This window comes from Thecamonas trahens, assembly GCF_000142905.1.
Source record: "Thecamonas trahens ATCC 50062 unplaced genomic scaffold supercont1.12, whole genome shotgun sequence".
Lineage (NCBI taxonomy): Eukaryota > Apusomonadida > Apusomonadidae > Thecamonas > Thecamonas trahens.
In genome coordinates this window covers 384,251-411,190 of record NW_013657668.1, presented here as the reverse complement: position 1 = coordinate 411,190, position 26,940 = coordinate 384,251, and the positions used below count along the sequence as shown (strand labels likewise).

General features: G+C 62.8%; 15 protein-coding genes across 15 annotated transcripts; 8 read left to right on the top strand and 7 right to left on the bottom strand.

Annotated features, from left to right (window-relative positions):
- Positions 1 to 3: 3 nt before the first annotated feature.
- AMSG_03351 (uncharacterized protein) lies at positions 4 to 1,976 on the top strand. The gene is made up of 2 exons (XM_013904739.1): positions 4 to 108; positions 225 to 1,976. The coding sequence occupies exon 2, from the start codon at positions 463 to 465 to the stop codon at positions 1,960 to 1,962; it is 1,500 nt and encodes a 499-aa protein (XP_013760193.1). The 5' UTR covers positions 4 to 108; positions 225 to 462; the 3' UTR covers positions 1,963 to 1,976.
- Positions 1,977 to 2,454: 478 nt separating this feature from the next.
- On the bottom strand, positions 2,455 to 4,411 carry AMSG_03350 (uncharacterized protein). Its single transcript, XM_013904738.1, has one exon. It carries the CDS (start codon positions 4,387 to 4,389, stop codon positions 2,524 to 2,526), a length of 1,866 nt encoding a protein of 621 aa, XP_013760192.1. The 5' UTR covers positions 4,390 to 4,411; the 3' UTR covers positions 2,455 to 2,523.
- A 766-nt stretch (positions 4,412 to 5,177) lies between these two features.
- Positions 5,178 to 6,548, top strand: AMSG_03349 (phospholipase D; the record flags this gene model as incomplete). The annotated part of the gene is made up of 1 exon (XM_013904737.1): positions 5,178 to 6,548. One exon carries the CDS (start codon positions 5,178 to 5,180, stop codon positions 6,531 to 6,533), a length of 1,356 nt encoding a protein of 451 aa, XP_013760191.1. The 3' UTR covers positions 6,534 to 6,548.
- Positions 6,549 to 6,709: 161 nt separating this feature from the next.
- Positions 6,710 to 7,466, top strand: AMSG_03348 (uncharacterized protein; the record flags this gene model as incomplete). Its single annotated transcript, XM_013904736.1, has 2 exons — positions 6,710 to 7,393; positions 7,425 to 7,466. 2 exons carry the CDS (start codon positions 6,710 to 6,712, stop codon positions 7,464 to 7,466), a joined length of 726 nt encoding a protein of 241 aa, XP_013760190.1.
- AMSG_03347 (uncharacterized protein) lies at positions 7,414 to 8,319 on the bottom strand. Its single transcript, XM_013904735.1, has one exon. The coding sequence runs from the start codon at positions 8,282 to 8,284 to the stop codon at positions 7,535 to 7,537; it is 750 nt and encodes a 249-aa protein (XP_013760189.1). The 5' UTR covers positions 8,285 to 8,319; the 3' UTR covers positions 7,414 to 7,534.
- Positions 8,320 to 9,324: 1,005 nt separating this feature from the next.
- On the top strand, positions 9,325 to 10,109 carry AMSG_03346 (fatty acid elongase; the record flags this gene model as incomplete). The annotated part of the gene is made up of 1 exon (XM_013904734.1): positions 9,325 to 10,109. Exon 1 carries the CDS (start codon positions 9,366 to 9,368, stop codon positions 10,107 to 10,109), a length of 744 nt encoding a protein of 247 aa, XP_013760188.1. The 5' UTR covers positions 9,325 to 9,365.
- Positions 9,901 to 11,039, bottom strand: AMSG_03345 (hydroxyacyl dehydrogenase). Its single transcript, XM_013904733.1, has 2 exons — positions 10,897 to 11,039; positions 9,901 to 10,801 (listed from the first exon to the last, which is right to left on the bottom strand). The coding sequence occupies exons 1-2, from the start codon at positions 11,027 to 11,029 to the stop codon at positions 10,158 to 10,160; spliced, it is 777 nt and encodes a 258-aa protein (XP_013760187.1). The 5' UTR covers positions 11,030 to 11,039; the 3' UTR covers positions 9,901 to 10,157.
- Positions 11,040 to 12,168: 1,129 nt separating this feature from the next.
- On the top strand, positions 12,169 to 13,852 carry AMSG_03344 (uncharacterized protein; the record flags this gene model as incomplete). The annotated part of the gene is made up of 2 exons (XM_013904732.1): positions 12,169 to 13,744; positions 13,833 to 13,852. The coding sequence occupies 2 exons, from the start codon at positions 12,169 to 12,171 to the stop codon at positions 13,850 to 13,852; spliced, it is 1,596 nt and encodes a 531-aa protein (XP_013760186.1).
- A 263-nt stretch (positions 13,853 to 14,115) lies between these two features.
- AMSG_03343 (uncharacterized protein) lies at positions 14,116 to 16,733 on the top strand. Its single transcript, XM_013904731.1, has one exon. The coding sequence runs from the start codon at positions 14,153 to 14,155 to the stop codon at positions 16,682 to 16,684; it is 2,532 nt and encodes an 843-aa protein (XP_013760185.1). The 5' UTR covers positions 14,116 to 14,152; the 3' UTR covers positions 16,685 to 16,733.
- A 140-nt stretch (positions 16,734 to 16,873) lies between these two features.
- On the top strand, positions 16,874 to 17,848 carry AMSG_03342 (uncharacterized protein; the record flags this gene model as incomplete). The annotated part of the gene is made up of 1 exon (XM_013904730.1): positions 16,874 to 17,848. One exon carries the CDS (start codon positions 16,874 to 16,876, stop codon positions 17,822 to 17,824), a length of 951 nt encoding a protein of 316 aa, XP_013760184.1. The 3' UTR covers positions 17,825 to 17,848.
- A 20-nt stretch (positions 17,849 to 17,868) lies between these two features.
- Positions 17,869 to 19,265, bottom strand: AMSG_03341 (carrier protein; the record flags this gene model as incomplete). Its single annotated transcript, XM_013904729.1, has 1 exon — positions 17,869 to 19,265. The coding sequence occupies exon 1, from the start codon at positions 19,216 to 19,218 to the stop codon at positions 17,869 to 17,871; it is 1,350 nt and encodes a 449-aa protein (XP_013760183.1). The 5' UTR covers positions 19,219 to 19,265.
- Positions 19,266 to 19,749: 484 nt separating this feature from the next.
- AMSG_03340 (uncharacterized protein) lies at positions 19,750 to 20,608 on the bottom strand. The gene is made up of 2 exons (XM_013904728.1): positions 20,512 to 20,608; positions 19,750 to 20,392 (listed from the first exon to the last, which is right to left on the bottom strand). Exon 2 carries the CDS (start codon positions 20,312 to 20,314, stop codon positions 19,862 to 19,864), a length of 453 nt encoding a protein of 150 aa, XP_013760182.1. The 5' UTR covers positions 20,315 to 20,392; positions 20,512 to 20,608; the 3' UTR covers positions 19,750 to 19,861.
- Positions 20,472 to 21,430, top strand: AMSG_03339 (Awp1-pending-prov protein). Its single transcript, XM_013904727.1, has 2 exons — positions 20,472 to 20,607; positions 20,742 to 21,430. The coding sequence occupies exons 1-2, from the start codon at positions 20,555 to 20,557 to the stop codon at positions 21,385 to 21,387; spliced, it is 699 nt and encodes a 232-aa protein (XP_013760181.1). The 5' UTR covers positions 20,472 to 20,554; the 3' UTR covers positions 21,388 to 21,430.
- A 39-nt stretch (positions 21,431 to 21,469) lies between these two features.
- On the bottom strand, positions 21,470 to 22,396 carry AMSG_03338 (GHMP kinase; the record flags this gene model as incomplete). The annotated part of the gene is made up of 1 exon (XM_013904726.1): positions 21,470 to 22,396. The coding sequence occupies one exon, from the start codon at positions 22,394 to 22,396 to the stop codon at positions 21,470 to 21,472; it is 927 nt and encodes a 308-aa protein (XP_013760180.1).
- Positions 22,397 to 22,682: 286 nt separating this feature from the next.
- AMSG_03337 (uncharacterized protein) lies at positions 22,683 to 26,936 on the bottom strand. The gene has a single exon (XM_013904725.1). The coding sequence runs from the start codon at positions 26,927 to 26,929 to the stop codon at positions 22,787 to 22,789; it is 4,143 nt and encodes a 1,380-aa protein (XP_013760179.1). The 5' UTR covers positions 26,930 to 26,936; the 3' UTR covers positions 22,683 to 22,786.
- Positions 26,937 to 26,940: the final 4 nt, after the last annotated feature.

The following is a 26,940-nucleotide window of genomic DNA, read 5'->3' as shown; positions in this document are numbered from 1 at the left end:
CCAAGTTGAACACAACTCGTCTTGTGAGAGCAAAGGTTGAGAGACAGATGCGATGGGTCCGTCCTTTTGGGTTTGCTCTCGGCACTCTGGGCGTCCTCGCTACCATTGGTACGTTTGCCGGGGAGGCAGGGGGGGGGAGGGGAAGGAGGGTGGGGAGGCTGGCCGGGGCCGGCAGGCCGACTCACGCCGGTGCTGATGATGTATGTGATGGTGTGCGGAGATAGACGGACCAAGTGTGACAAGGACTATGATCAAAGATGATGTGGTGACTGGGCAGGGGATGAAGGTGTATGCAGGGCTGAGTATGGTGCTAGCGATGAGCTTTGCCCTCTTGCTCAAGGTCTCGGCTCTGGCGAGGGAGACGTTCTCGGCATCACTGCTGCCTCCAGCAAACGCGCCGGATAATCATCTGGCGGTGATGGCCTCGACAGGAGTGGTGTGGGCGCTGCTTCCGTTTGGCTCATGCTCAAGACTCCGGTGGCGATGCAGGCGCTCGAGTCGAGCCCGCATGTGGCGATGCCATGGCTCGCGCTCCGGGTTACACTACTGCTGGCATACGCGACGGCGTGGCTAGCTCCGAGGCCGAATGATGGGTTGGCATCGATCAAGCTCACTGCGCTGCTGATGCTGATCAAAGCGGGTGTGCTTGTGGTGATGGGTACCATGCCCGAGGCTGCGTTTCCGCTCGGGCTCGGCGGCTGCCTGTTGTGGGGATGGATCTTCTGGCGGCTGCGGGTTCTGGACTTTGTTTTTGGCGTGTATGCTCAGGTGGAAGCGAGAGGTGGGCATGTGATGCATATTGTAGGAGCGTTGTTTGCCGTGGTGGGCCATACTGTACGGCGGCTGCTGGCAACGTTCCATGTCCGCGACATTGGGTTTCTGTACTCGACGGCGGTGATGGCCAGCGACGCGTTGCATCGTGCGCGCAACACGGATGGGAGTGTGATAGACATGGTGCTGGACACGCTGCATGTAGCGGGCCTCTCGACCGGCCTGCGGTACCATGCGTTGCTATGTGCACTTGCTGTGTGGGGCGGGCTGGCCATCCGGGTGGTGGAGGTCATGTTTGTGCCGAGCACAGTGCGGGCTGTGGCGTCCGAAGGCGTCGAGTTTCCGTTCCTCAACCCGCGACACCGAGCCGGGTACATTGGAAATGCGCTATGCTGGACGGTTGTGATGCTCAAGCCGTACGGGCTGCCACTTTTGAGTGCACTGAGCCACGTGCCGATCCTGCTGTTTGTGTACGGATTGCACATGGTGTGCATGGTGGCCGAGGTGTCATCGGCGAGCCTTATGGTGATGGCGTCGTCGGGGGAGACGCGGGGGCAGCACGTGCGTGTGCTAGCGCTGTTTGGATGTGTTGTGGTGCTGGAGGTCTGGCTTGTGGTCGCCTTTGCACGACTGTACGCGACCATGTCGGGCGATACCATGACGTACCTTGCGCTGTACCTGCTCAACATGGTGGTGCGCGGGCTAATTCGGCTGCTGAAGTCGTTTATGCTGTACGTTATCCACCACCTCGCGTCTGCAGCGCGGATCGAGGCGTATGTCTTCTACACCGAGCTCTCGGCCAATTGCATGGAGATTGGCATCAAGGCGCTCGTCTTGCTCGGCAACATCCGACAGTCGGGCCGCGAGGTGTCGGCAGACAAGATCTTCATTGCCATGTACGCGTATGATGCCTACAAATTTACCCTCGCCAACTGGGAAGCGTACAAGCGGCGGCGTGAGGCTGTGCTCCAGTTTGACGCCCAGGTCGCCGACGCCACCCCGGCCCAGATCGAAGCCTACGACGACGTGTGCGCTTTCTGCTGGGACGACATGGAGCCGGGCAGCGCCAAGATCACCCGATGCGGGCACGTCTTCCACAGCGGATGCCTCCAAAAGTGGCTCCACGTCAATTCCGCCTGTCCCAAGTGCCGCCAGTCTGTGCTGGAGACCGGAGCTCCAAGTGGTGAGTAAACGAGTCAGGCCAGGCTACTGCGTGGTAGCAAGTGCGATTGAGGGAGAGACGCGAGCTCGCGCAAGCGTGTGCAGCCGATCGTCTCCCGCGCCGAGGCCGACACGATGACGCGGCAGACGGTAGCAGCCACATCAGTCTGTGGATGTAGCCATCGACGACGGCGAATGGGACGAGGCAGAGCCTCCTGCAGGTGAAATGTCTTTGTACAATGCCCCAGAGGGCGAGGGCGAGGACTCGGCGGGCGATGCCTGTCCTGGTGGTGTGGGGCTGGCGGTCTGGGCTGAGTAGCCCGAGACAAAGGTGTATCCGGCGTAGCCGACAAAGGGCAGAAGGGAGAGACGCATAATGTTGCAGAAAGTGCAGTTTGTCCACACTTTGGACAGGAGGGTCATATCAGAATGGGTAGAAGGGAGGAGAGGGAGCCGTGGCGGGCGTGGCGTGTGTGGCTGTGGAGGGGGGGGGGGCCGGGACGCAGGGGGAAGAGGGAGGGGTTGGGAAAATGAAAGGCGTTTGATGTGGAAGTGTCTATCTATGTACAGTAGGTAATCAGCGTGCGCTCGCTAGTCCTCATTCTTGTTGCAGCAGCAATCGCTATCGCGGATCTTCTTCTCGTTCGCCTTGGCCTTATCCTTCGACGTGGGAATGAGCTTGTCCTTTGCGGCCTGGGCAACCGGCGGCGGCGGGGGAGTAGTCGGCGGCGGCGGCGGCGGCGGCGAGATCGGCGACGGCGGCGGCGGTGAGATCGGCGACGGCGGCGGTGGCGGCGGAGGCGGGGCCGGACGGATGAACTGGCAGCGGCACATGGTGACGAGCGTGTCATCATTGTAGATGACTGGGTTGTAAGCCACCCAGCGGCGGTTGCTGCTACCCGGATAGAAAGCGAGCGGCATGGTAGTGACGGAGAAGGCGGGAACCGGCTTGAAGCCGCGGCGGTAGCAGGTGGTGGTCGGACGGCTCAGGGCACGCTGGATGAGCGAGCGCAGACGCGAGAAGTAACGGACAAGGTAAGAGCGATACCGGATGGTCCGGGAGTTGCTCGCACCATACCGGCGCACAAGGGGAGCAATGCGAACAGCCACAATCCGGTTGACGATGACGTCGTGCAGACCTTCGTTGACCTTGCCGACAGAGCGGCCAAAGATGTCGGTCGCCCCCTGGTAAGGGCAAATAACGTTGAAACGGTCCCAGTGGTGCGACGGATGGCGGTAGTTGCCGACAAAGGCACGGCCCCAATCACGCCGCCTGGTCCTAGAGATACTGTTGACAACACGGTTCTCGATCATGAGGTCGCGCGTGAAGCACGGGTAGCGGCCACAGCGGTAGCGCTGCATGAGCGTACGCACGCGGCTCGACACAGTGGCGCGGGTCTGATAGTCAGCGTCGGTGGCAAGACCGGATTCCTCGTGGATCTGCGTGTCGTGGAAGTGGTAAATGCCACGCTCCGACACCCAGCCGCGCGCGGCGGTCTCCTCGAGGTCCTCGTCGCTCGGCGCGTCCAGCTCGGTCCCGTTGACAGCCTCAGGCTCGACAACAAGTGGAGTCTTGGGCTGGCCGACAACGTAGGCGCAGTTGGCGTGGTCACAGCAGACGCGAGCAACAGCATCCTTGTCCGCCACCAGGCTCATCTCGATGGCCGAGATGACAGTGCCGTCTGGGATCTCCTCAACCTCGTCGGTGGTGAGCTTCTTGATCCCAATGGGGTTGAACCGCATGACGACTGTCTCCTTGCCGACAGGCAGCGAGAGCGCGAACGACGACGTCGGGTTGGCCTGAATGGCATCGATGGCAGCAGAGTGCTTGAAGACCACGCCGTCATCAAAGTTGATCGAGTCGGAAGTGCTCGACTCGTAAGCAACGCAAATGTCGTTGAGGTTGGTCGGGTCGACCTCGTTGGCACGGCCCTGGGCAGCCCGCATCCGTGCGCGCATCGCACGGGCGGAAGCCGAGGAGTCCGGAGTCGAGGTCGCACCCACGCTGACGCCAGGCGTCACCGTCGCCGTCCGCACCGTCGACGAGTACTCGTCACCGCCAGACTTGGTCCGCATCACCGCCGGCGAGTTCGACGTCGACTGGATGTTGGTGTCCTTGGCCAGCTCGGCGGCAGCCACCGAGAGCGCAAAAATGACGCCGAGCGTGAGGGTGAACAGCACAGCGCCGACAATGAGGATCTTCACAAGCCGCTTGTTCGACTTCTTGGTGTGGTGCAGCTCCTGAAAGGCCATGAGCAGCTCGTTCACGTCAACGTCACCGTCACCATCGCGATCGACCTGGTCGAGGATCTCACGCAACTCGGGGGTAAGCGTCTTGCGGTCGATAACAAGACCGTCCGGCTGGGGGTTGTTGGCCAAAGCGGCCTCGGGCTCAGTGTACGACTGACTCATGTAGCTCGACGAGCCAGAGCTCGTCCCTGAAGACGATTGAAACATGGTGTTCCCACGCTTCTATGGTGGTGGAGGAAAGAGGTGAGATAGATAAGAGCGGAAGTATTTGGAAGGTGTCCCGTTGCCAAAAAAAGCGGCTGTGGAGTCGAAAAAGCGGCAGAAGCAAAAGGCGCGTGGGTTGGTGGGGGAGGGGGAAGGGGGAGGGGGAGGGGGAGGGGGGAACAGTGCAGTAGCTCAGAAAGGCAAAAGAGGCAACTGGAGGAAGGAGGGAGGGGGGATACATGGTGGGGGGGGGGGGGGGGGCGGGGGGGACGGGGGAGGGAACAGATGGGGAGAACAGATCAAGGTCCCATACCTACTGTCTTTGTGGTCAAGTGTGCGACAAAAGGCGCGGTATGAGTGGGACTCACCAACTTACGGCATTGTCCTGGCTTGCCAAGACGGGGCAGTGGAGCGATCACTGCAGCAACGGACATCACTTGGGGTGAATGTGGGGAAAGTGGAAGGCTGAGTGAGCCGGGTGTTGGGCATGAGTGTTGGGCACTAATCTGCCTGGCACACATTAGCGCATCAAGAGCCTCGGTATTGCCGGTTGCGCATTGCGTGCGATGATGCGGAGGACCACACAACAACCGTATTTTCTCCCCAACAACACACCATTTTCAATTGATCACAGCCAGCTGTCCAGCCAGCCACACCATGGGCTCACCAGCCAACTGACCGCACTCGCCAAGAACAAGTAAGTACGCATACGCTTGACTCACCCCACACACACACACATATACCAATCTCCCCCGCCCCGCTCCCCTCCTTCACCCCAACTTCCCCTCAACATGGCTACTGTTCGCTCTGTTGTTGCTCTAGTGGCGGCCGTGGTGGTGGCAGCATGTGTGGCACTTGCAGCTGGCGGCCCTTCGTGCTTCAACCACCAGACGGAGACGTACACCTCGCACTTTAAGATGGAGACAGTGACTGGCCATGACGCGCGAGTCACTCCCTTTTTCTCGCCTGGTCAGCTCGAGCGGGAGGTTACTGAGCTTGTGCTCTCGGCCGAGTCATCGATCGACATCGCTGTCGCATCCTGGGCTCCGTTTCAGGCTTGCGGTGTCCGTGGCGGCGGAGGATGCAGTCCGGCGCAGCTCCGTTACAACGCGTCGTCGCCGCTCTTTGTGGCTCTTGTCAACGCCATCCACTCGGGTGTCCGCGTTCGACTCTTGGTTGGCTACTGCTCGACGAATGTCAATCCGCCCGGCGCCATCGACGTCTTCTCCTACCTTGCCCTTGCCGGTGCCTCGGTCAGAGCGTACGCTACCACCGACTTTATCCACTCCAAGTATGTCAACGTCGACAACCGCAAAGTAGCCATCATGTCGGCCAACTTTGATCTGGAGGGATTTCTCTACAACCGCGAGGCTGGTGTGGTCTACGACGGCCTCGACCCGGGCTCGCCTGTGGCCGACTTCACCACGGCAGTCTTTGATGGCGACTGGGAGCTCGCCATTGCGTACCCGGTCGATGCCACGTGGCCGGCGAGTGTTCTCAAGCTGATGAAGGACAAGAGCCCCATCCCGATGCCGCCAGTCACGTTTACCAACTCGACGTGCTCGTACAACGTGCCGGACCCGCCGCCAACCTTCTCGGCCGAGATGGACGTCACTGTGTACACCATGCCCGACGACGGCGTGGAGCTCTCGCTCATTCCACACTTGCAGACGGCAACCACATCGATCGACGTCTACATCTACGTCATCGCCTCGCGTGCGATTGTCACCGAGCTCATCGCCCTCAAGCAGTCGCGGCCGAAGCTCCGCATTCGCGCCCTCGTCTCTGGCTACGTCGTCCCGGGTCCGTTCGCCAGCTATCCGGCCGCGTATCGCAATCTCACGTCCGCTGGCATCGAGGTCCACGTCACCCACGACTGCCTCGGCATCCACCACCAAAAGTACTGGATCGTCGACGGGTCGTCGGTCTCGGTCTCGACCAACAACTGGGCCGAGTCCGAGTACCCTACCTTTACCGTCTTTCCACCGGGCGTCCATGGTGCTGATCGCGGCCTCACCCTCCGCTTCACCCATCCGGGCCTTGTCGCCTGGTACGCCTCGGTCATGGACGCTGACTGGAAGCTCTCCGAACCGTGGACTCCGTCGCTCGTTCCGCCGCCACCACCCCCACCGAGCGTCCTCACTTAAAGCACCATAAGCCGTCAGTTTGTGCGGCGAGATCAACAGCAACATGCACGTTCGCGATGAGCAGTAGAAGAGCGGAGTTCAGCACAGTTGACGAGACACACACACACACACACGCACGCCCCCCCTCCCCCCCCCATGGCTCTCGTCACCACCTCTCTCACACCCGCATGCTTACCATGAACGTTAAGACGTTCCCGGCCCTGGCCCTGGTTCTGGTCCTGGCTGTGGGTATGGTGACGGCGACGGGCGCAGCCGGTGGCGGACGAGGCACAGTCGATGTTGCTGGTCACATGGCAGAGCTTGGCAGATCAGGTCAGGCGCAAGTCACTCCGAGTCCGACAGCGTGCCCGGTTCCGCCGGGGCCTGGAGGAACGCCGTGCGGATGGTACATCGAGTGCTTGGGCAACGGGACGACCCAGCCGTGCGTGTTTATCGAAAAGGTCATGTACGGCAAGTGCTTGGCCTATCTCCACCTCGAGCCCAAGCTGACGCCTGTCGGCCAGGCCTGGTCGCGCACAGTCCGCCCATGTCTGGAAGTCACTCTTGCTAAAAAGGTGCTCATCCCGGCCAACGGGAGCCTCGTTCCGTGCGACACGACCATCGATGCCTTCTTCAACGACCACATTGGGTGCTACGTTGATCCGGTCAACGCCACCTCGTTCTGTGACCTGCCCAACCACGACAAGGCCCTTGTCCTCGAGGAGGCCATGTCCATCGTTCTCTCCAAGTATGCCTACGACTCGATTGAGGCCGCGCTCCGGCTCCTCAAGGCCTGCGCCGACCATCCCTCCCGCAACGAGCTTGTGTTCGTCATTACCGCAACAGACCCGCCCGCCACTGTCGCCGCGCTGCACGCCGCCGTCCACCCGGTCGCCGAGGTCACCTTCTCAGCCAGCGTCGACGCTGGCGTCGCTGTTGCCGTCGTCCAACTGACTCGGCCCGCTCCGTCGCTAGCCGCCGTCACCAACGCCATCGCCGCCGCTGGTCTCTCGGAAGCGGTCCTACCCGCGTAGCCCATCGTCCGAGCCAGACATCGAGTATACGTAGTACGAGTAAGACGGATAGTATACCTCATCGGCATGAAGAGGCGCCGCAAACTTGGCGGCCCGGGAGGCCTTGCCCGCCCCATGGCGGGTGCGCTTGTCGGCCGCGTGGGCTGGCACCTCGCTCGGCATGGCGTGAGCATACGAGCTCGGCGGCGCCAGGCCCTCGTCCGATGTCAGCGGTGAGTAGATCGAGTTTTGTCGGTCTGAAGCCGGCGTCGGCGGCAGAGCAAACGCCGTCGAGCTCTGGGCTGCCGCCAACCCGCGGGTCAGTGACGCCGAGCTCGCGCCGATGACCGCCAGGCGCTGCTCCTCTGTCCTTGCGCGATGCGACCGATGATGGCGCTCGTGGGTCTCTCGCAACGCAGCGCCTGAAGTGCGGACGCGCGAACGCGACTCAAGCCGTGCCCGGGCCTCTGGCGAGAGCTGCGGAGCCACGTATCGATCTGCGCGAAAGTGGTGCTTCCATAGCGCATCCTCGTTGAGGGCGTCCAGCTCGGCCTGCGCCTCCTGAGAGCGGAGCAGCGCCGTCAACGGAGCACGCGCCGGACTTCTTCCGCCGCCGCCACTGGCCCCTCCTCCGACTTGGTGCGAGACGTCGACAGAGATGATAGGCAGCGGCTTGGGTGCCGATAGGCGGACCTTGCGGCGGACGTACTCGCGCCGGGCGAGCGGCTCGGCGGTTCGCGACGGGACAGAGACCACCATGGCCGGCGTTGTTGGCGGCCCTTGCTTTCGGCTCCATCTCCTGCCTCGACGGTCCTTGTCCCGGGGCATTGTCGAATGGTGTGTGTGGAGAGAGAGGTGGTAGAGGGGAGGAAGCGGCTGCAGTCCAGCTGTCTGAGCCTGGCCGTTGTCTGAGTTGGCTGTGGCCGATAGCGGTGTGAGAGCGGATAGCGTCAACTGATGACCAACAGGGTGCTGTCAGGACAACGCTACCATCGTGACCATGATTATCCATATGGATGAAAGACGTTACCATCTTACCAAGCAATAGTGACCTCCGACTGCAACAATAAACATCGGCTCGGAATAGACAACACAAACCACAACGCTGCGTAGTCTGCTTGAATTTCCTTGATCATCGTCGGCGATCTTTTTTCGCAGTCATACTTCTGATCCTCCCATCTGCACTCGTACACCATCCGAGCATACAGGCCTGGATCGCAACCTGTTGTTACACATTCTCAACTATGCATCACCCCCCTCAATACTATCTCTTTTCTCCTTCCCCTTTTCGTTCACTCTGCGGATGGCCCCTTCCCTGTTGGACCGAGAACCTGCATTTCCAGAGTCACGGTTTGCTCCAACTGCATCATTGAACCTACCACAGCTTAGCAGACCAGGCAGTATACAAGGGACACATGACACCAATATCTTTCCTCCATCCCCCGCTGCTACCCAATCACATCCACAATCCGTCTTGATTGCCCTGTTGCCCCCCCCACCTGCCATCGACATCGATACCCATTGACTCGAAACCATCATTTTTTTTGCCCCCCCCCTCCCCCCCCCTCCCCCCACCTCCCCAATCACACCGGCCACGTGCCACGTGGCCGGCAACGGTCAATCGCATGACCTCCTCCCTCCCCTCCCCCCCCCCCCCTCCCCACTCCCACAACCCTCATCCACTGCAACTGCTTCACACTCCTCTCTCCAACACTACGAGCACCTCCCCCCTCGCCCGTACCGACTTCCTCCCCCCCCCCCTCTCTCCCGCCTCCCTCCCCAGAGGCCAACACCCGTACCCTCCCTCCCCCCCCAACTCCTGTCCATCCCATCATCAATCATGTCGACGGCTTGGCTCAAGGCCTTTGAGGTGCCTGACATGCCCATGTGGCAGCCCATTGCGGCGTGTGTGGTGTATGTCACTGTCAACTATCTGCTCTCTGGACGGACGCGTGAGCAGACTCCGTCGTGGATCAAGGGCATGGCTCTCTCGCACAACGCGATCATGACGGTCTTCTCGGCTTGGGTCTGCTACGAGACTTTTGCCTTCGTTCTCCCGCGGGCCTGGGAATGGGACTTCATTTACTCGCCGACTTGCAACACTCTCATGGTGGATGACGGCTCCTCGCCGCTGCCTGCTCTCTCGTACTTCTTCTACCTCTCCAAGATCTACGAGTTCCTCGACACCTGGATCGTCCTCCTCAAGGGCCGCAAGCCCATCTTCCTCCAGGTCTTCCACCACATCGGCGCTGTCCTCATCATGTGGGCCCTGACCCAGTTCCGGACCGAGGCCACCTGGCTCTTCCTCTCCCTTAACTCGTTCATCCACACTCTGATGTACGCTCGCTACGCGCTCACCGTCGTCGGTATCCACCCGCCATTCAAGTCGCTCCTCACCACCATGCAGCTTGTCCAGTTTGTGGTCGGCATGGGCCTTTCCGCCCCGTATTTCTTCATCGAGTGCCTCACTGGCCCGGCGTTCTGGGCCCTCGCGTGCAACAACACCTACGTCACCATCCTGGTCTTCCTCTTTGCCGACTTTTTCAAGAAGAACTACCTCGCCAAGAAGCCCAAGAAGGAGTAAACATGCACTCGTCATTGCTCACCCTCTCCCTCCAGAGCCTCTTCCCCTCTAGAGCTTGTTCATCCGCAGCGCCCCGTCGAGCCGGATCGTCTCCCCGTTAAGGTACGGGTTCTCCACAATCGACGTCGCCATCAGCGCAAATTCCTCCGGCCGGCCCAGCCGCGACGGGAATGGGACGTCCTTCTCCAGTGACGCCCGCACCTCGGCCTTGAGCATCCGCATCATCGGGGTGAGGAAGACGCCTGGGCAGATGGTGCAGATGCGAATGCCGTATGGGCCAAGGTCACGAGCAATCGGGAGCGTCATGCCCACAACCCCGGCCTTGGACGCCGAGTACGATGCCTGGCCCTGCTGTCCGTCAAACGCTGCGACGCTTGCCGTGTTGACAATGACTCCGCGCTCGCCATCCGCGTTCGGCTCCTGCTCCGCCATGATTGCGGCCGCCAGCCGGAGCGTGTTGAACGTGCCCACCAGGTTAACCTCGACAACCTTTTTGAAGTAGTCGAGCTTGTGCGCTCCACCCTTCCTAGAGTACGTCTTGGTCCCAGATCCGATACCAGCACAGTTGACCACCACGTCCACCCGACCGAACTTCTCCACCACTGCAGCCAGGCCCTCCTGCACACTATCGGCATCCGTCACGTTGACCTCGGCAAACAGCGCCTTGTCCTCGCCCAGCTCCACCACCATCTCTATCACCCTATGTTAGTCACCCACTCCGATTGCAACCACGCCCCCCCCCCCCCCCCCCCCTTCCTCCCTCCTCCCCACCCTCCCGATCCCGTACCCTCTCCATCGTCATCGTTCAGATCAAAGATGCCCACACCAGCAGCACCCAGTTCCACCGCTCGGCGGACAACCGCCTGGCCCAAACCCGACGCACCACCAGTCACCACAAACACACTGCCTTCCACCTTCATGCCGGACAAGTTGAAGTCTCGAGAGAGAGAGGGAGAGGGGTACTGCTACGCCAAAGTCGCCAAAGACGAGTCTGTCTGTCTTTCTGTCTGTCTGTCTTTCTGTCTGTCTGTCTGTCTGTCTGTCTGTCTGTCTGTCCGTCTGTCTGTCTGTCTGTCTCTCTCTCTCTTGTCTCTCTGTGACTGCTGCGGCTCGCTGCTCCTGTTGCTGCTCCCGTCCATCTGCCAGGCACTGACTGCACCGCACGTGCCTTGTCATCCATGCCGGTAGCATCAACCGTGTGCAGTGGATTGGATGACAAACAATACCGATGAACACCAGCATCATCACAATACACATTCAAAATGGTACATCTCGTTACTATGGCGATGGTGAGCCCCCACTGACTCATGTCTATGCCAACGTACCAAAGCCAACCAGGCTGATGGCACCCTCCCCTCCCTCACCCCCCCTTCCCACGCTCATCACCGCCAGCCTGTTGTACACCACGCCACGATACCTCATCGACCTTGTTCATGCACTCCTTTCTCTTTCATCTCATCCCATTTCCTGTCCCATCGCATAAGTATCCCCCCCCCCCCCCCCCCTCATCACCTTTGCTCTCCCTCGCCATGTCAGCCGTGCCTCGCCTTGCGCGCCAATTCGGCCAGGCGCCGCGCTCGGCTTGGCCTGCCCCGTCACTCTGCCCACTAGCCCTCCCGCAACTCATTCCACCGCACCACCTCACCCACCACCTTCTCTACGTGTGGTGGCAGGTATGACAACGTCCTTCGCAGAGTACCTGCGCAACCCGTTCCTGGGCGAGGACAAGGACCACTTTCCCGCTCTCCCGCCCTTTGACTCGGAAGACGACGGCGACGATGGTCAGAGTGACGACAGGACAGCTGATGCCGAGGGAGTGGATAGAGATGGGCTCGTTCTGCATCTGCCGCCTATGCAGGATTTGGATATCGGTCACTCTAGCTCACCGGCTGGACATGATGGCGGATCGCCTGCGAGACAGTATCGCGGTCCGGCTCCGGCAACGTCAACGCCAGCCCATGGCCGTCCGCTGGCTCGTTTTGCTTCACCTGGATGGTCGCCGCTGGCTTCGGCCTCGCCCGGTCGCCCGTACCTGGCATCCCCGTCACCGGCGCGAGTTATGGACTGGTCCATCGATGCCCTCGCCAGCCTGTACCCGGTCGACATCGCTCCCGACTCGGATAGCGAGTCGGATGAGCTTGGCACACCCGAGGCCCTGCCGTCGAGCATCACCGTTGCCCTCGACGAGGCCTCGCTTGCTCTGCGCAAGTCGCAGTGGGCACAGTTTCTGGCAGATGACGCGGCCCGCTGCGATAAGTTCTTTGCCTCTTCGGCAATGACCCGCACCCCGGAACGGGTCATCCGCATGCAGGAGAACGGCGAGCTCGACCGTGGCGAGCCGACCATCCGCGACCGCTCGGTCTTTGGCACGGATCACTCGACCACCGCCGACTACTCGCTTTCGCCAATGGCCCTCATGGCACGAGGCCTTGTGCATGCCTCGTATGCCTCGCCGTCGCCAGCCAGCTCGTACCGGTCGCTCAGCTCGGCATGCTCTGTCCGGTCTATCCGCTCTGTCCACTCGCCGATGTATCCGTTCCCTGCCGACCTCGCCGCAGTCGCCCACCGGTCGCCAATGGCTCGACTCTCACCATACACTGCGGCATCTAGTCGCTCGAGTTCGCGGCAAGCTTTACAGGTCTCGCCATTCGCCCACCTTTCGCTCGCCTCGAACATTTCCGCGTCATCGATCGCTCTCTCCGGCTCAGGCATCCTCCTGCCGCGACTCTCACCCGTTCATGATGCTCACTTGGCACCGTCGGAGCCTACTGACCATCTGTCACTTGCCGGGCTTTCGCCAGTTCGCTCGGTGCCGTCGTTCCTCGGCTCGCCCATCACCACCACCGCTACCTCGACGCCGTCCAACCACCACCATCACGCCCACCCAGCCTCGCCGTCGTTCCTCGGCTCGCCCATCACCACCACCGCTACCTCGACGCCGTCCAACCACCACCATCACGCCCACCCAGTCTCGCCGTCGTTCCTCGGCTCGCCCATCACCACCACCGCTACCTCGACGCCGTCCAACCACCACCATCACGCTCACCCAGCCTCGCCGTCGTTCCTCGGCTCGCCCATCACCACCACCGCTACCTCAACACTCCCCGATCACAGCATTATGTCGCCCATCGCCGCCGCTCCCGGTGGTACGCCGCCGCCTGGCAATCTCACCCAGGCCGAATTTGAGTTTGCAGCGCGGATCCAGGCCTCGCCTTTCCGTCCGCAATCGAGCTCGACGCCTCCCCGCTCGACCAAGCGCTCACTTCTTGCTTCACTCTCTGACGACGATCCGGATGCTGTCGCCGAGTCATCCGACTCGGCGGACGACGACTCGAATCCGTCATCGTCGCAGCCTGCGTACGAGTCGGCCCTGACATCCGAGTCATCAGTGACGTTCGAGACCTCGGCTTGGTCGTCGGTGACCGGTCACTCGCTTGCGGGCGCCAATGCCTCGCACGCTGCGCTTCCGCGCCTTTCAGACTCGATTGCCACCTTGCAGGCTCGCATCCGCTCTGTCCGCAAGTCCATTTCCTCCTTTGACGCCTCTGCCGCCGCCGCCGCCAAGGCCGCCCTGCGCGCAGCCTCCGACTCCCCCCCGACGTCCACGCCGGCCCTTTCGCCTCTAGTCTCGCGACGTGCCCGCCGTGCCGCGTCCTCGCTCTCGCCGCACATTCCAGCGCTCTCCACCCTCGCTGCTCTTCCTCGCATCGGGAGCAATAGCAGTGCCGCTTCGCGCCCTTTGACCACCCGGCCGCTATCCTCGCGCCGTCTCGGCACCTCAACCTCTCGCGCCCACACACCATCGGCCATCTCAACCCTGCGCTCCCACACCCCAACTCCGTCAGCCTATGTGCGCCGGCCCGCCCCCTCAGCGCTTCGCCCGCTCCGCGTCCACCGATGATCCTGATCCCCAATGTACTCTACCACCCAGTATCTGTGCCTCATTAGTCCGCTGCCGTCTCTGCCCGCACCCCGCTCCCGCGAATCGTTCGCCACTAACCAGCGAGTCACACCCCTCTCACCTCACGCCACTCTCCACCTCCATGGCCGGAAGCTCCGTGGGCAGCCTTGCGCCTATTGCACCAGTATGGGCGTGCCTCCCGGGCGGAGCAGCTCTTGCCGGTGGGCAGGCGTCGGTCACTGCTGTCGCTGCCGCCACAGGCCACCTTGTGGTGGCTGTCCATGGCGGACGAAGCGTGGTGGCGGTGACCAACGCTGTCCACTCACCCGAAGCAGGCCAAGCACTTGCTGATTGGCTAGTCGGGGCAGAGGTGCCAGACGCCCCGCCACCGGCCGGTCCCTGGCTCGTCCACTCGCTCCCAACGCCTGCTGTCGCTGTCTTTCTCGCCCCGGATGCAAAGGGCCTCCTGCACCTGGTGGTTATCGAAGCTGCACCGGATGCTGTCTCGGTCTGGACCAAGCCAAGCGATGCCCCGTGTGATGGCACCTCACCCTGGCTGCCCTACGCTCGCTGTGATGTTCCCCGCCTTGGCTCCGTCGCTGCCTCGGCCTACGTTCCGGAAGCACGGGTCGTGGTCTGGGCAGACGCTGATCCGCCGGTACTCTCGAGTGTCACCAGCCGCGGCTCGGACGACGAGTCTGATGACGAGTCTGCCGCGCCCAAGAACCGGGATGTTGATTCGGGCTCACGGATCTGCGCTCTTGCGCTCCCAGTCCACGCTGATGCTCCATGGCCGCCCGTCGTCGAGCTCCGCTCTTCGGTCTGTGGCCTCTCGGCGCTCCTTGGCTCGCGATCGAACCTGTGGATGGTAGCCACCGACGAGGATTGGTCGGTAGCCTACGCCAGTGTGTCTCGCGACCGGCTTGCCGCTGCCGAGCTTGCTCCTTCGAGCCTTGACGGCCCTGTCATTGCGTCGACCATTCACACCTCGACCGGCGAGCTTGTTGTCCTTACTTTGAGTGGCCGGCTGTACGTGGTGTCGGCGCCGGACACCCAGTCTTCAATGCCAAAGCGCGTTGTTCTCCGTGCTCAGCCGCTCGGCTGCCTACATCAAGTCCCATCACCGCCCGGCCTGGGCTCAGATGGCGCACCTTGGGATCCGTTGCAGGCCAAGGCGCTGGTGGCAACCCGTGAGGTTGTTGGTCTTGTTGCGCCAGCTGCCCTCGGCATCTACCATGTTGCCCACGGCAGCCTGTTGGGCAAGATCGCGTATCCCAGTGGGGTGAGCCTTGCCGACTTGCGCGGGACTCTTGTCGTTGTGCCGTCGGTCGCCGATGGCCGGCGTCTTGGGCCGGGTGACGTGGGCGTCTGGGGCTCGGGTGGCATGTTTCTCCTCCGCCTGTCCAACGTCAGCACGCGCGCTGCTCGGCTTGTCGAGCCGTCGGTGACGTCGCACCTCCTCCGCGACGCCGCGCGCCTGTGCGAGGCATGGTCGCTGCCGCGGCATACTGCAAAGTACTTGCTCGACGCCGGGTTTGAAGCCCAGGCTGCGCTCGAGACCGCGCCGCGCGGCGAGGGTGCTTCTACCCAGGCTGAGCTTCTGGCCGATGTCGCGGCCGCCGTCCTCGACTTTGTGCAGAATCCTGCGCTCATGCTGGCACTGTTGCCCGGAGCGCTGGCCGGCGCAACCGCTGATGCTGCTGTTGCGGATGCTGTCGACGATGCCCGTCTCAGTTTCCACACCTTTACTCCGCTCAATCGCGTGCTCAAGGCCGAGTTCGTGGCTTATCTCGAGGCGCGGACCAAGGCTTGCAGGTACAGTGAGCCAGCAAGCCGACAGCTGCCGGACGCACTTGGCCCACACATGCCCAACCGTCCTGTACCGCATGCTCGGCTCGTGGAGATGCCACTCTCGATCCTGGCTGCATGGATCCGGGCTGCGCCCGGGCCAGTTCTCGACGCCCTGCTTCCTGCCGCGCTGGCGAGTGGCCGGCTCGTGCCGCACCTGCGCTGCGAGAAAGAGACGTCGGCCGCTGTATCGGCGTACTCGTCGCTGCTGCAAGCCCACGCCTCGCCCGTCAAGGGTGGCGAAGCCCGCCCGTTTGCCGACACTCATCCCGGCCTTGCGCTCCATTCAGGGGACGATTGTGAGGCGAGCCTTTTCGAGCTTGTGGTCCTCGCCCTCTTTCTTCACCGCCCATCAGCAGTTGTCGGTGCGGTGCGGTCGCTGGCGCTGGCGCCAGAGCCGCGGCAGTGCGCTGCCTACCTCGCCGCCGCGCAGCTTGGCCACGCGCTAGGCGCCATTGCTGCAGCCGATCAGGATGTGGCGTCGGCTGTCGCCGAGCTGTATGCACTCGCGCTTGAAGTGCCGCAGGCTGTCCAGGTCTACGTCGCTCGCGCCGACTTTGACGCCGCCTTTGTGCTCGTCGAGGACGCGCTCGGTGGTGCTGAGCTGGCGCCTGGCGTTCCGAGCGAGGAAGCGCTGTTCTCCAGCTTGGCCATCGCAGTCCTGGCTTCGACCACAGCCCAGCAGTGGCTCCCACGGCTCTGGCGCCTTGTTCCGTCGTCGATGACCGCCGTCGATCTCCTCGCCGTCATCGAGACTGCCCTCCGCGCCCCGACCTGTGCCCTCACTGTCGCGGACGTTGCCGACGTCCTCCTTGCCCACTCGTGATGGCTCTCTGTCTCGCAACCTGCAGCAATAATACATGCGCCGATTCCCCTTGTCGCGTGCCAGCTGCGTGGGTGCGGCAGCGGACAGCGGCAGATTGGAAGGTCACGGGCGGAGAGCAGACAGCCAGGAGCAGGACCTAGAGTAGGACAGCCGACTCGAGAGAGGAAAGCGGCTGGCGGACAAGAGGTTATGAGCATACCTCAAGTGGTGGTGCGGGCAGGCAAGGCGGCGCTGACCGCAGCGGGACTCTCGCTGGCTGGACTGGCGGTGGCGTGGCGGGGAGCCAAGACGCTGCGGGAGGCACGGTACTATCGACGGACGACGGTGCCACGGAAGGCACCGGTGGTGGTCATCACTGGCGGATCGTCGGGGTTGGGGGCCGGGCTTGCGCTCCGGTATGCTGCGCGAGGCGCCCGATTGGTGCTTGCGGCACGAGGCGAGGCACGGCTGGCAGGCGTGGCGGCGGCGTGTGCGGCTGTGGCTCCGCCAGGCACGCCGCTGCCTGTGGTTGTGCCCACCGATGTGGCGGTGGAGGACGAGGCGGTCGCGCTGGTGGCTTCCGCACTGGACGCCTTTGGCCGCATTGATATTGTGGTGCTCTCAGCGGGCGTCGGCGCCCATGCTCTGTTCCAGGCCACCGACGACATGTCGGTGCTGGAGACACTGATGCGGATCAACTTCTTTGGCGCGGTGTACGTGACCAAGGCCGCACTTCCACACCTTATTGCCGGCAAGGGCCAGATCGTGGTCATGTCGTCACTCTCGGGCGAAATCGGCCTGCCGTATCGTGCCGGCTACTGCGCCTCCAAGTTTGCGGTGACCGGCTTCTTTGAGGCGCTGCGGATGGAGGTCAACGAGTCGGATGTCCAGATCACCATCGTCTGCCCGCCGTCGGTTAAGACGGCGTTTCGTGACAACTTGGTCCTCAACATGACCTCACAAGATGTGGCGGGTGAATCTTCGGGCACCGAGGGGGATGACCGCATGCCCGTTGACGAGTGCCTCGACCACGTGATGGACGCTATCGATCACGGCCGGCGCAAGGTCTACTTTCCATTCCTCGCCTATCTCGCCGTCTACATCCGCCCGTTCTTTCCCGAGCTTGTTGACTGGAACGCCAAGCGCAAGGCAAAGCTGTAACTGTAAACCACACGCCTAACTGCGGCCTCACCTGAGCTCTTTATTCACGCGTCCGGCACGTGGTAGAGGCCGAGCCAGGAACGGGCCTGCGAGTAGACACCAAACGAGGCGCCGGCCATGGGCATGCTCTTCATCAGCTGTGCCGAGAGTCCGCGGTAAAAGCCGCGGATGCCGGAGCGGAGGAAGAGCTTGGTGATGCAGTCGCCGACGCCCAGGTACTGGCGCGTCGAGCCGGCAGCACCGTCGAGCTGGAGGTTCTTCATCACCAGGTCGGCCGGGTAGGTGGCCGACGAGGCGAGTGCGCCGGCGGCGACGCCCGACGCCAACGACGTGAGCATCGAGTCGGGTGCGCCGGCGGCGCGGAGCTTGGTCGAGAGCACGTCGGCCATGCCGAGCGAGATGGCCAGTGACGGACCCTTCTCCAGGCAGGCAATGCCGGCACCGCGGTAGAGTGCCAGCGGGCCTTGAGAGCGGGCAACGCGGAGGAGCTCGCCGACGACCGACGGTTCGGCACCAGCAGCACTGCTGGTGGAGCACACAATGCGGGTCCGCATGAGATCGAGCGGATAGGTGGTGAGAATGGCGACGCACCCAGCGAGGCCGCCGGCGGCAAACCGCGACGCTGACTGGGAATCGGATGTGTCGTACTCGCGAAGAAGCGACTTGAAAACGTCGTACGCCAGCCAAGTGATGCCCTGCGACGGTATGGATCGCAGGACATCGAGGCCGTTCCCACGGAACAAGCCGCGGAGGCCCTCACGGGCCCAGATGTCACGGACCATGGCAGCGACCGACGGCTGGCTGGCAACACCGCGCTGGGTGGCGGTCTGGCGCAAGATGGTGACGCGAGAGAGTGGAGCACCGACGGTCTTGGACACGGCGCCAGCCATGCCGCCAGCCACAAAGATCTTGACCTTGCGATAGGGATCGACAAAATCGTCGAGCACGATTTTGATGTCGCAGATCGGAGCGAGGCGCCAGTACTTGGAGCGGCGGATGGCCGATTCTGTGCTCTGCTGCTCAAGAGTGTCAACAAAGGCGTCCCAGTCAAGGACACCACCGTGTGCGGCCTGCAGGTCGAGGAGCTCGTGGACAGCGGCAGCGACGGCAGACTCTCCACGCGACGACTCGAGGGCCTTGCGGGCCTTGCGGAGGTACCACTCGGGCGCACCCTTGTCAGCAGCCTCAGCAATGGCCACAGCATACATGTCATGGACCAGCAGCCGCAGCTCACTAGCGTCGAGCGCTCCGTCAGTGTTGAGGTCGTACGCCGCAAGGACTCGCTTTAGCTCTGCCCGCGGGTGGCGTGGCAGTCCATGCACCGTCAGCAGCGCATTAACATGCTTAAGTATGGGTGTCTCACGCTCTTGGATGCCTTTGGCCTCCTCCTCCATATTGTTGCGGTTGGCTACTCGGCCTGCTTCCTCTTCCCTCCCCCCCCGATCTGGAGAGCAGTGACCACTGTCTGCTTGTTCCTCGCCCCTTCTTCCCTCCCTCCGTCTTTGTCACCGCCTGCGCCGCCAGCCGCCATTGGCACAGTTGATCGACGGCTACCGCCACAGGCATCGTGCCATCCTTATCATCACCACGCCATCTGTCATTATGCTTGTGTCACTGGTGTGACTGTGCGTGTGTGTGTAGTTGTGTGTGTCGCTCGACACTGTGTGTGGCTTGCCGTGTGTGGACCGGGATCCGGGATGGTCAACAGTCGCCCATCGATGACCGAGATCGACAGGAGGTAGGCTGCAAGCCGATGATGGCTGACAAAGAGAGGCCGATGTCTGCCCCAGATCGTCTCAATCGGCCGTGTTGGCTATCCCCAGATCGTCTCAATTGGCCCCCGATGCTTGCCCTCCCGATCGCCTCGAGCAGCCCGACAAGCGCATCCCCCTCCCCCCCCCCCCCCCCTCCCCCCAAGTAGCAGATACAGCATAGATCAGATGGTGTTCACTTGTTCACTTGTTGTACTTGTCGGCAACCTCCTTGACCGACGAGACAAACTCGGCCTTGGCCGCCGCCCACTTGGACTTGACGGCATCAAGCTCCGACTTGACCGCCGCCGCAGCCTCCGACTCGGAGACCGAGCCCACCACCTTTGTCTTGACACCCGATGAGACAGACGTTGACACATCCGCAGCCTTCTGTCCAGCTCCCTGCACCATCTGCGTCGATCGGACGGCAAACCGCTGGAAGGTTGTCGAGTCGGAGAGCTTCTCCACCAGGGCCTCGGACATGATGTGGCCAAAGAGCCTCTGGAAGAGCGACATGCTTGTTCTTTTCTACTCTCTTTCTCTCTCTCTCTCTCTCTCTCGCTTGACTCTCACTTGCTCCACTCCCTGCCTGTCGCGAGGAGACGTGTTGCCCTCCAACTGCCCTCCTCGTCCCGTCCCCCCTCCGCCTCGGTTTGATGCGATTGATGCGCTTCACGAACAAGAGGTAGCCATTGTCCCGGCAATCCCATTCACCATCAAAATTTGTGATGCTCCGCATGACCTCTCCTCCCCTCCCCCGCGTTTGTTCCTCAATTACGCGCGCGCGCGAGCTCCGCCAGCAGCCAACGTCACCCGCCTTGCCTCCACCACCAGGGCGGAACGCGGCACAGAGCCGGGTACACTCGTCGTATTAGTCAAAGTCACCCCCACCCCCACCCCCCCCCCCACCCCCACCCCCCTTCTCCCCCACCCTACCCTCTACACGGTCATTGTCGTCGAGCGAACTCGCTCGCCGCATATGACGTCCAAGAACCCAGGACTGGAGTGCGCCGCAGGCTGTGGCTTCTGTGGGTATGTCATTGCCATTGTGCTGAGTCCCTTCTTCGGGCGAACGAAGAATGTCCCAATTCACAATTTGGCTGACTTCAGGGTAGCCTTGTGCCGCAGCCACACACTCACTCATCCCCCCTCTCTTGCACGAGTAGCACCGCCCAGAACGACGGACTGTGCTCGGTCTGCTTTGCTGCCTCCAAGCCGCGGTCAGACTCGGCAGGGTGCCTCGGTCTCACCTCGATGGACATCCCCCGGGCCCGCAAAGCCGATTTGCCGCCCGAGGCTATCTCGGATGCGGCTGCGGCCGGTGGTGATCGTGTTCCGCGTCCGTCAGCTCCGGTGCCTATGAGAGCAACGCCACTCATTCCAGGCGCGCTGACGTTGTCGCAAGACTCGCCCGAAGCCTCTGCCCTTCCTCCACCGGCCATCGCTCCCGGCCCCGCCGACTCGCTGGCGCCCAAAGCTATCCCCATACCGGCCACGCCTGCGCCTGCGCCTGCGCCAGTGCCCGCGCCATCCACAGAGGCTGCCCCGCCTCCTGTCCAGCCCTTGGCCACGGCGTCCGCAAGCAGCGGCAAGTCGCGCAAGCGCAAGCGCCCGCAGGGCAAGAAGAACCGCTGCTACGAGTGCCGCAAGAAGGTTGGTCTGCATGGCTTCACCTGCGAGTGCGACTTTGTCTTTTGCGGCAAGCATCGCTATCGCTACGCTCACCAATGTGAGGTCGACGTCCGCGAGCGCGCCCGCAAGCAGCTTGCCTCGCTCAACACCGGCCGCACCACCAAGATCATCAAGATCTAGCGCTCTTCCTTTATCCCCCCCCCCCCCCCCCTTCGCGCCGCCCCGCGTGGGGCTAGGCGGCGCACCTGAGAGTGAACATACGCTACTCGGCCTCGAGGCAAAGCACTAGCCCACTCATGCTCGGATACGTCTCGCCTACATATGTCACAAGCGCCTCGGCTGCCTCGGCGCTCCGCGCCACAAACTGCGCGCATCCGTCCCCTTGCGATCCCACCCCCTTGCCGCCCCACACAAGTTCGCCCACCGTCGCATCCGTCAGCAGGCCATGTAGCACCGGCGCTGCGAGCTCGCTTGGCACCATCGGAATCGCCACCTCGTCAAACGCCTGCTGCGCCTCAACAAGAACCTTGCCCAGCCGTCTTGCGTCCCCGCCAACTAGCGCGTCGCCAGCTGCCGCCACAAACGCCCGGGCTTTGTCTGAGAGCAGAGCATGCAATGCACAATCTGCAGCGCTCTGTGCATTGGGATACGCTTGCTGTAGTCCTTCAAGAATCGCCCGCGTGTCCTTGGCTGCCCCAAGATCAATGACCACCAGCGCGATCTGCCCGCCGACGACTACCCGCTCCACGGTCACCTTGCCTTCGCCACCAAACCCGACGCGATACGCGCCCGGCCCATGCGCGGGTGCAATCTGGTCAAGCAGGCCGCAAGGCGAGCCCGCAGCGAGCTCGCCGGCGTGCGCGATGGCCATCACCAGAGTCGGCGGCCAGTCCACGGCGGCAGCCGCGGCCAGCGCCTTCACCACCAGCACACACAGCGCCGCCGACGACGAGAGCCCTTTGCCCAGCGGGAGGCCTGCCACGCTTACCGCAATCTCCACTGATGTCAGCTGCCGCGCCGCGCCGGCCTCGGCCCACTCGCGGCGAGCCACAACCTCGGCTGCAGCACCAGCCGCGTAGCACAGCTTGTTGTCACGGTTGGCAGCCAAAGCCCGCAGCGCGTCCTCGCTCTCAGCCTCGACCTCGACTTCCGTCCCGTCTGGCAGCTGCGAGGTAATCCGGATGGTCATCCCTCTCGCCGCCTCGCCCACCCGCCACTGTACCCGGCCACGCAATCCCACCGGGGTAGCCACCACCAGCGCCGCCCCGGGCGCATCAGCAGACGCCGCCCAGTCAGAGTGCTCGCCGACAAGACACAGCCGACCTGGAACAAACAGCTCGCAGCATCCATTCGCTCCGCGTCCCCCTCCGCCATCTGCCGTCTCGGCAGATCGCGTCGCAGCCATCGTCGATCGAGTCAGGTGCTCCCTTCCCCCTCTGTGCTGCAGTCGATCATCGGATGGATGACATGCCGCATGTGGAGGAGGGAAAGGAATGTTAATGATGTGTGGGTAAAAAGATAAAGAGAGGCTTCGCAGTGAGCTGCCGGGTCTGTAACCCTTCGCGTATCGCCAGCTCGGTTACGAGATCCGGTAGTTGTTGAGCGAGGCCGTAAAGTCGTCCGGCTCGACGCTGACGTGTGCCGCCGATCGCGTCGGGCTCTTGGTCCGCTGCTGGATCCGCGACGCCGGGCTCTTGGCCCGCGATGCGGAGCGCCCCGTGTTCCGCTTGCTGGCGGTGTGGACCCGCGGCGCAGGCATGAAGCTCGCGTGTGACGGCTCAACTGTGCCGGTTACCGATCGCCGCCGCAGTGCCGCAATATGACCTGCGAACCGCCGTTCACCGGAAACGTCCTGAGATGGCGAGCGCGAGCGCGAGCGCGGGCGTGTCGCGCTCGTCAACCGCGGACCGTGCGAAACGCCGAGCGTGGAGCCGTGTGCGATCGACCGCCGCCGAACTCGCCGATAGTTGGCGCCCGCAGTAGCGGGCATCGCGACTGCATCGGGCTCGGTCTTGGGGCGCGCCATCGCTTCGGCACACACTGACCGTCGCCGCGGCGCCGCCCGCATGGCCCGAATCTTGGCTGCTTCGTCATCGTCGTGCGCAAGGAGAGACCGCCGCCTCCCACGCCGCGACAGCCGCTCCGGGGCAGCCGCTGTCATGTCTTCGTGGCTTTCTGCGGAGAACAGAGGCGACAAATCGTGGTCGCCAAGACCGGAGATGTTGATCAGCGCCGGGCCACGGATCTTGCCCTCAGAGTGCGCGAGTGAGGACGACGACGACGAGAACGTGCCGCATGAGACGGACTCGTGGTCATCGACAGCTGCTGCTGGGTGAAGTGTGGACATCTGTGTGGCTGTCATGCCCGCGCCTTGAGCGTCATGGCTCACATCGCCGTTCTTGCGTCGCTTGACACGCTTCCGAACTCGCACCGGCTTGTTGGCTGGCTGGGTGTCACCCTCAGCTGCTGCTGCCTCGGGCGCTTGCTCCATTACGACTGGAGCTTCTTCATCATCATCGTTGTAGCAGGCCAGTGCGAGCCAGCAACAGCACAAGCAGGTGATGAAGATGGCGCAGATGGGGATGAGCATCCACCACCAGTTGCCAATCTTGTCTCCAAACTCCGTGCTTGCGTTCGAGTTCGAGTTTCCGTCCGGCTCGTAGCTGGGAATGTTGACTTGCAGGGGTGTTGCTGCGCGCTCAGACCGCTCGCCGTTGACCACGGATGTGACCTGAACGTTGAACGTCTTCATCGGTCGCGCCGTTTTGGCTTCGTGGAGGTAGATTGGAACCACGACCGTGGTCTGGCCGGGAGGGATGGTGATTGTTGTCGTGTACGATCCGTCGACAGGGGTGAAGCCAATGATGTCCGCGTCTGTGGCGTACAACGGGTCGTCGCCCTGCAGCAGCGTGATGTCCATAAAGACGACCACGGCCTCATAGCTTGGCGCCGCAAGCAGCACTGTGATGTTGACCATGCGGAACGATGCCACCACTGAACCGCTCATATCGGTGTCGTCTGCCTCAACATCGACTTCGGGCTCAGTATCATCATTGGGAATCACAATTGTGACGGTCGCGGGCGGAGTGTTGAGAGCGCTCAGATCCAGCACGAGCCTAAGATCCTCGTCCATCTCGTAGTCACGGTCGCCGATGACGATGATGCTCATGTTGTGCGCAGTGGCGAGAGCCGGAATCGTGATTGTCTCTTCGCCGTCCGCCCGCGCCGAGACGGATCCGACTTTGGCATCCTCCCCGAGTTTGGCCTCCGAGTCATCCGTCATGGAGATAGCGACGCTGAGCGCAGGCTCTGCGGGACGTGAGAGCTCCAGTTGGATGGTGACTGAGTGCTCCTCGCCAGCGCTGCCTTCTGCCGCCAACTGCTGGCTCACGATCGCAGTCAGGACTGGCTCGGGTCCGGAGTCGTTGATAGTGACGGTGGTGGTCGTCGCGCTCGAGTCGAGGACCGCCGGGCCAGAGACGCCGGTGAGCGTCACTGCAAACGTCTCGCCGTCGTCGTACCAGTCATCGGCAGCAACAGTGGCCGTAAAGGTGCCGCTGGTGTCACCGGCGGCAATGACAATCGTGCTTTGCGTGAGGACGAGGTCGGCTGCGGTTGCTCTCGACTCGCTGGGGATCGATGTGGCCAAGTCGACGGTAACCGGTGACGGCGACGGTGCGCTGAGCGTGATGAACACACTCAGCGCTTGAGTGCCGAACGATGGTTCAGTGACAGCCAGAGTTGCTGCTGCCATGCGGACTACAGCCGGCGGCGGTGGCGGCGGGGGCGAGGGAGGAGGTGGTGGCGGCGACGGCGGGGGAGGTGATGGCGGTGGCGACGGCGGTGGCGATGGCGGTGGCGGCGGTGGTGGCGACGGCGGTGGCGGCGACGGCGGCGGCGGTGGTGGCGGCGATGGCGGTGGTGGGGGAGGCGGCGATGGCGGCGGCGGCGATGGCGGCGGCGGCGATGGCGGTGGCGGGAGCGGCGATGGCGGCGGCGGCGGCGGAAAGTCGTTGTTGAGCAACGTCACGTTGGCTCTTGGCTCGACGATGATGATCGCCGGGCCGGCGACCTGCCAAATGTCGACAAAGAACCACTCGTCCGACTCGACGGCAGTGTCGCCGCCAACCGTGAGGGTGATCGAGTTGCAAAAGTCGCCGGCTGGAATGACGATTGTTCCGCTGGCTGGCGTGTAGTCGCTGTCGGCCGCGGTGGCGGTGCCATCGACGGTGGCGTACGCGAGTGTCACGTCCGACGCAATGAACGACGAAACAGCGATGGGAACGGTGACCGTCGGCGTGCCTGAGTTGGCCTCCTCCACCACCGTGTCGATGATATACAGCTCTGCGGTCTCACACATCGACGGCTGGCCGACCGAGATGGTAAACTCGCTCGAGATGACGGGATCGACAAGTGAAAAGGTGTTGAGGATGGCAAGATCACCTTTGGTGCCCGAGTCGAAGTTGCCCCATGCGCGAGCATTGGTGTTGGGCACCGTCGCATCTGACGATGCGCCCGATGACACGCCACAGCATCCCGAGTTGGTGGCACCCGGCTGGCCATTGGGCATGTTGACCGGCGCGCCGACCGCGGCATCGTTCCAGTACATGGTCTGCGCCACCGGCGAGCCCGTGGAGTGATCGTACATGCGGAGGCCCGGGTAAACGGTCTCGATGTCGATCATGGGGAAGTGCATCTCGGTGAGGTAGACGTAGACCTTGCACTGGTAGTTGCCGGGTGAGACGGTGGCGCCACTATCGTCGCGGCCGTCCCACTCGACGTAGTTAGTGCCGTTGACTGTCGCGCCGAGCAGCGCCGTATCGGTCTCGCGCACAAAGTCAAAGATGCCATCCTGATCCGTATCGCACACCACCCGATAGCGCCCGCCGGCGGCATTGGTCTCAAACATAAACTGGACGTGGAGCTTGTCGCTCACCACGTTCTCGCACTTTGAATAAAAGTTGCCGCAGCCGAGCGTGATGAAGCGGATGCCGTGAAAGTTGATGAACGGGACGTCTGGCGAGAGTGTGATGTGCCCCGGCTGATTGATGTAGAGCCGGACTTCGGGCGAGACCGTGTTCCCGCTCTGCATCACCGACTTGTACTGCGGCGTGGCCGACGCGATGCCGACTGTTGAGCCGACGAGTGAGTATGCGAAACCAGCGAGGCCCTCGAACCGTGTCTCCACAAGCTTGAGGCCTAGAACAGTCGAGAAGATCGCCCAGACCGAGGCATCGACGGCGTCGGATTGGCTGAACGATCCTGCGCGCAGATTCCACTGGTAGCTCCACAGCCGCCCGCCCATCGTTGCCGACGTCGTCGTCGAGTACACGTCGATGTCCCATGGCGTGTTGTACACCTGGTCTTCGCTCACCACCAGCCCGTACATTCCTGCCATCGTCGGGGTGTACAACGCCGGCGGCGACGGCGAGCCGCTCCACACTAGGCTCCCTTCCTGGGTCGACGTTCCGGGCGTGTAGATCTTGAGCGTGCCCGAGCCCATCCAAGAAATCCGCTCCGTCGTGGGATCAACAATGTCCACATACATAACCGTTGAGCTCTGGAGCGCCTGCGTCACACCCAAAACGTTTGTGCCGTCTCCATGGGCGATGCCTGCAAGGGCCATGACCACGACAACCACCATAACGAGCTTTGCGCAAACAACTCGCATGCCTGCTCGATCAACAGGAAGTATTGTCCTGCCCATATTGATCGGGTGCATCTGAGCTGAGT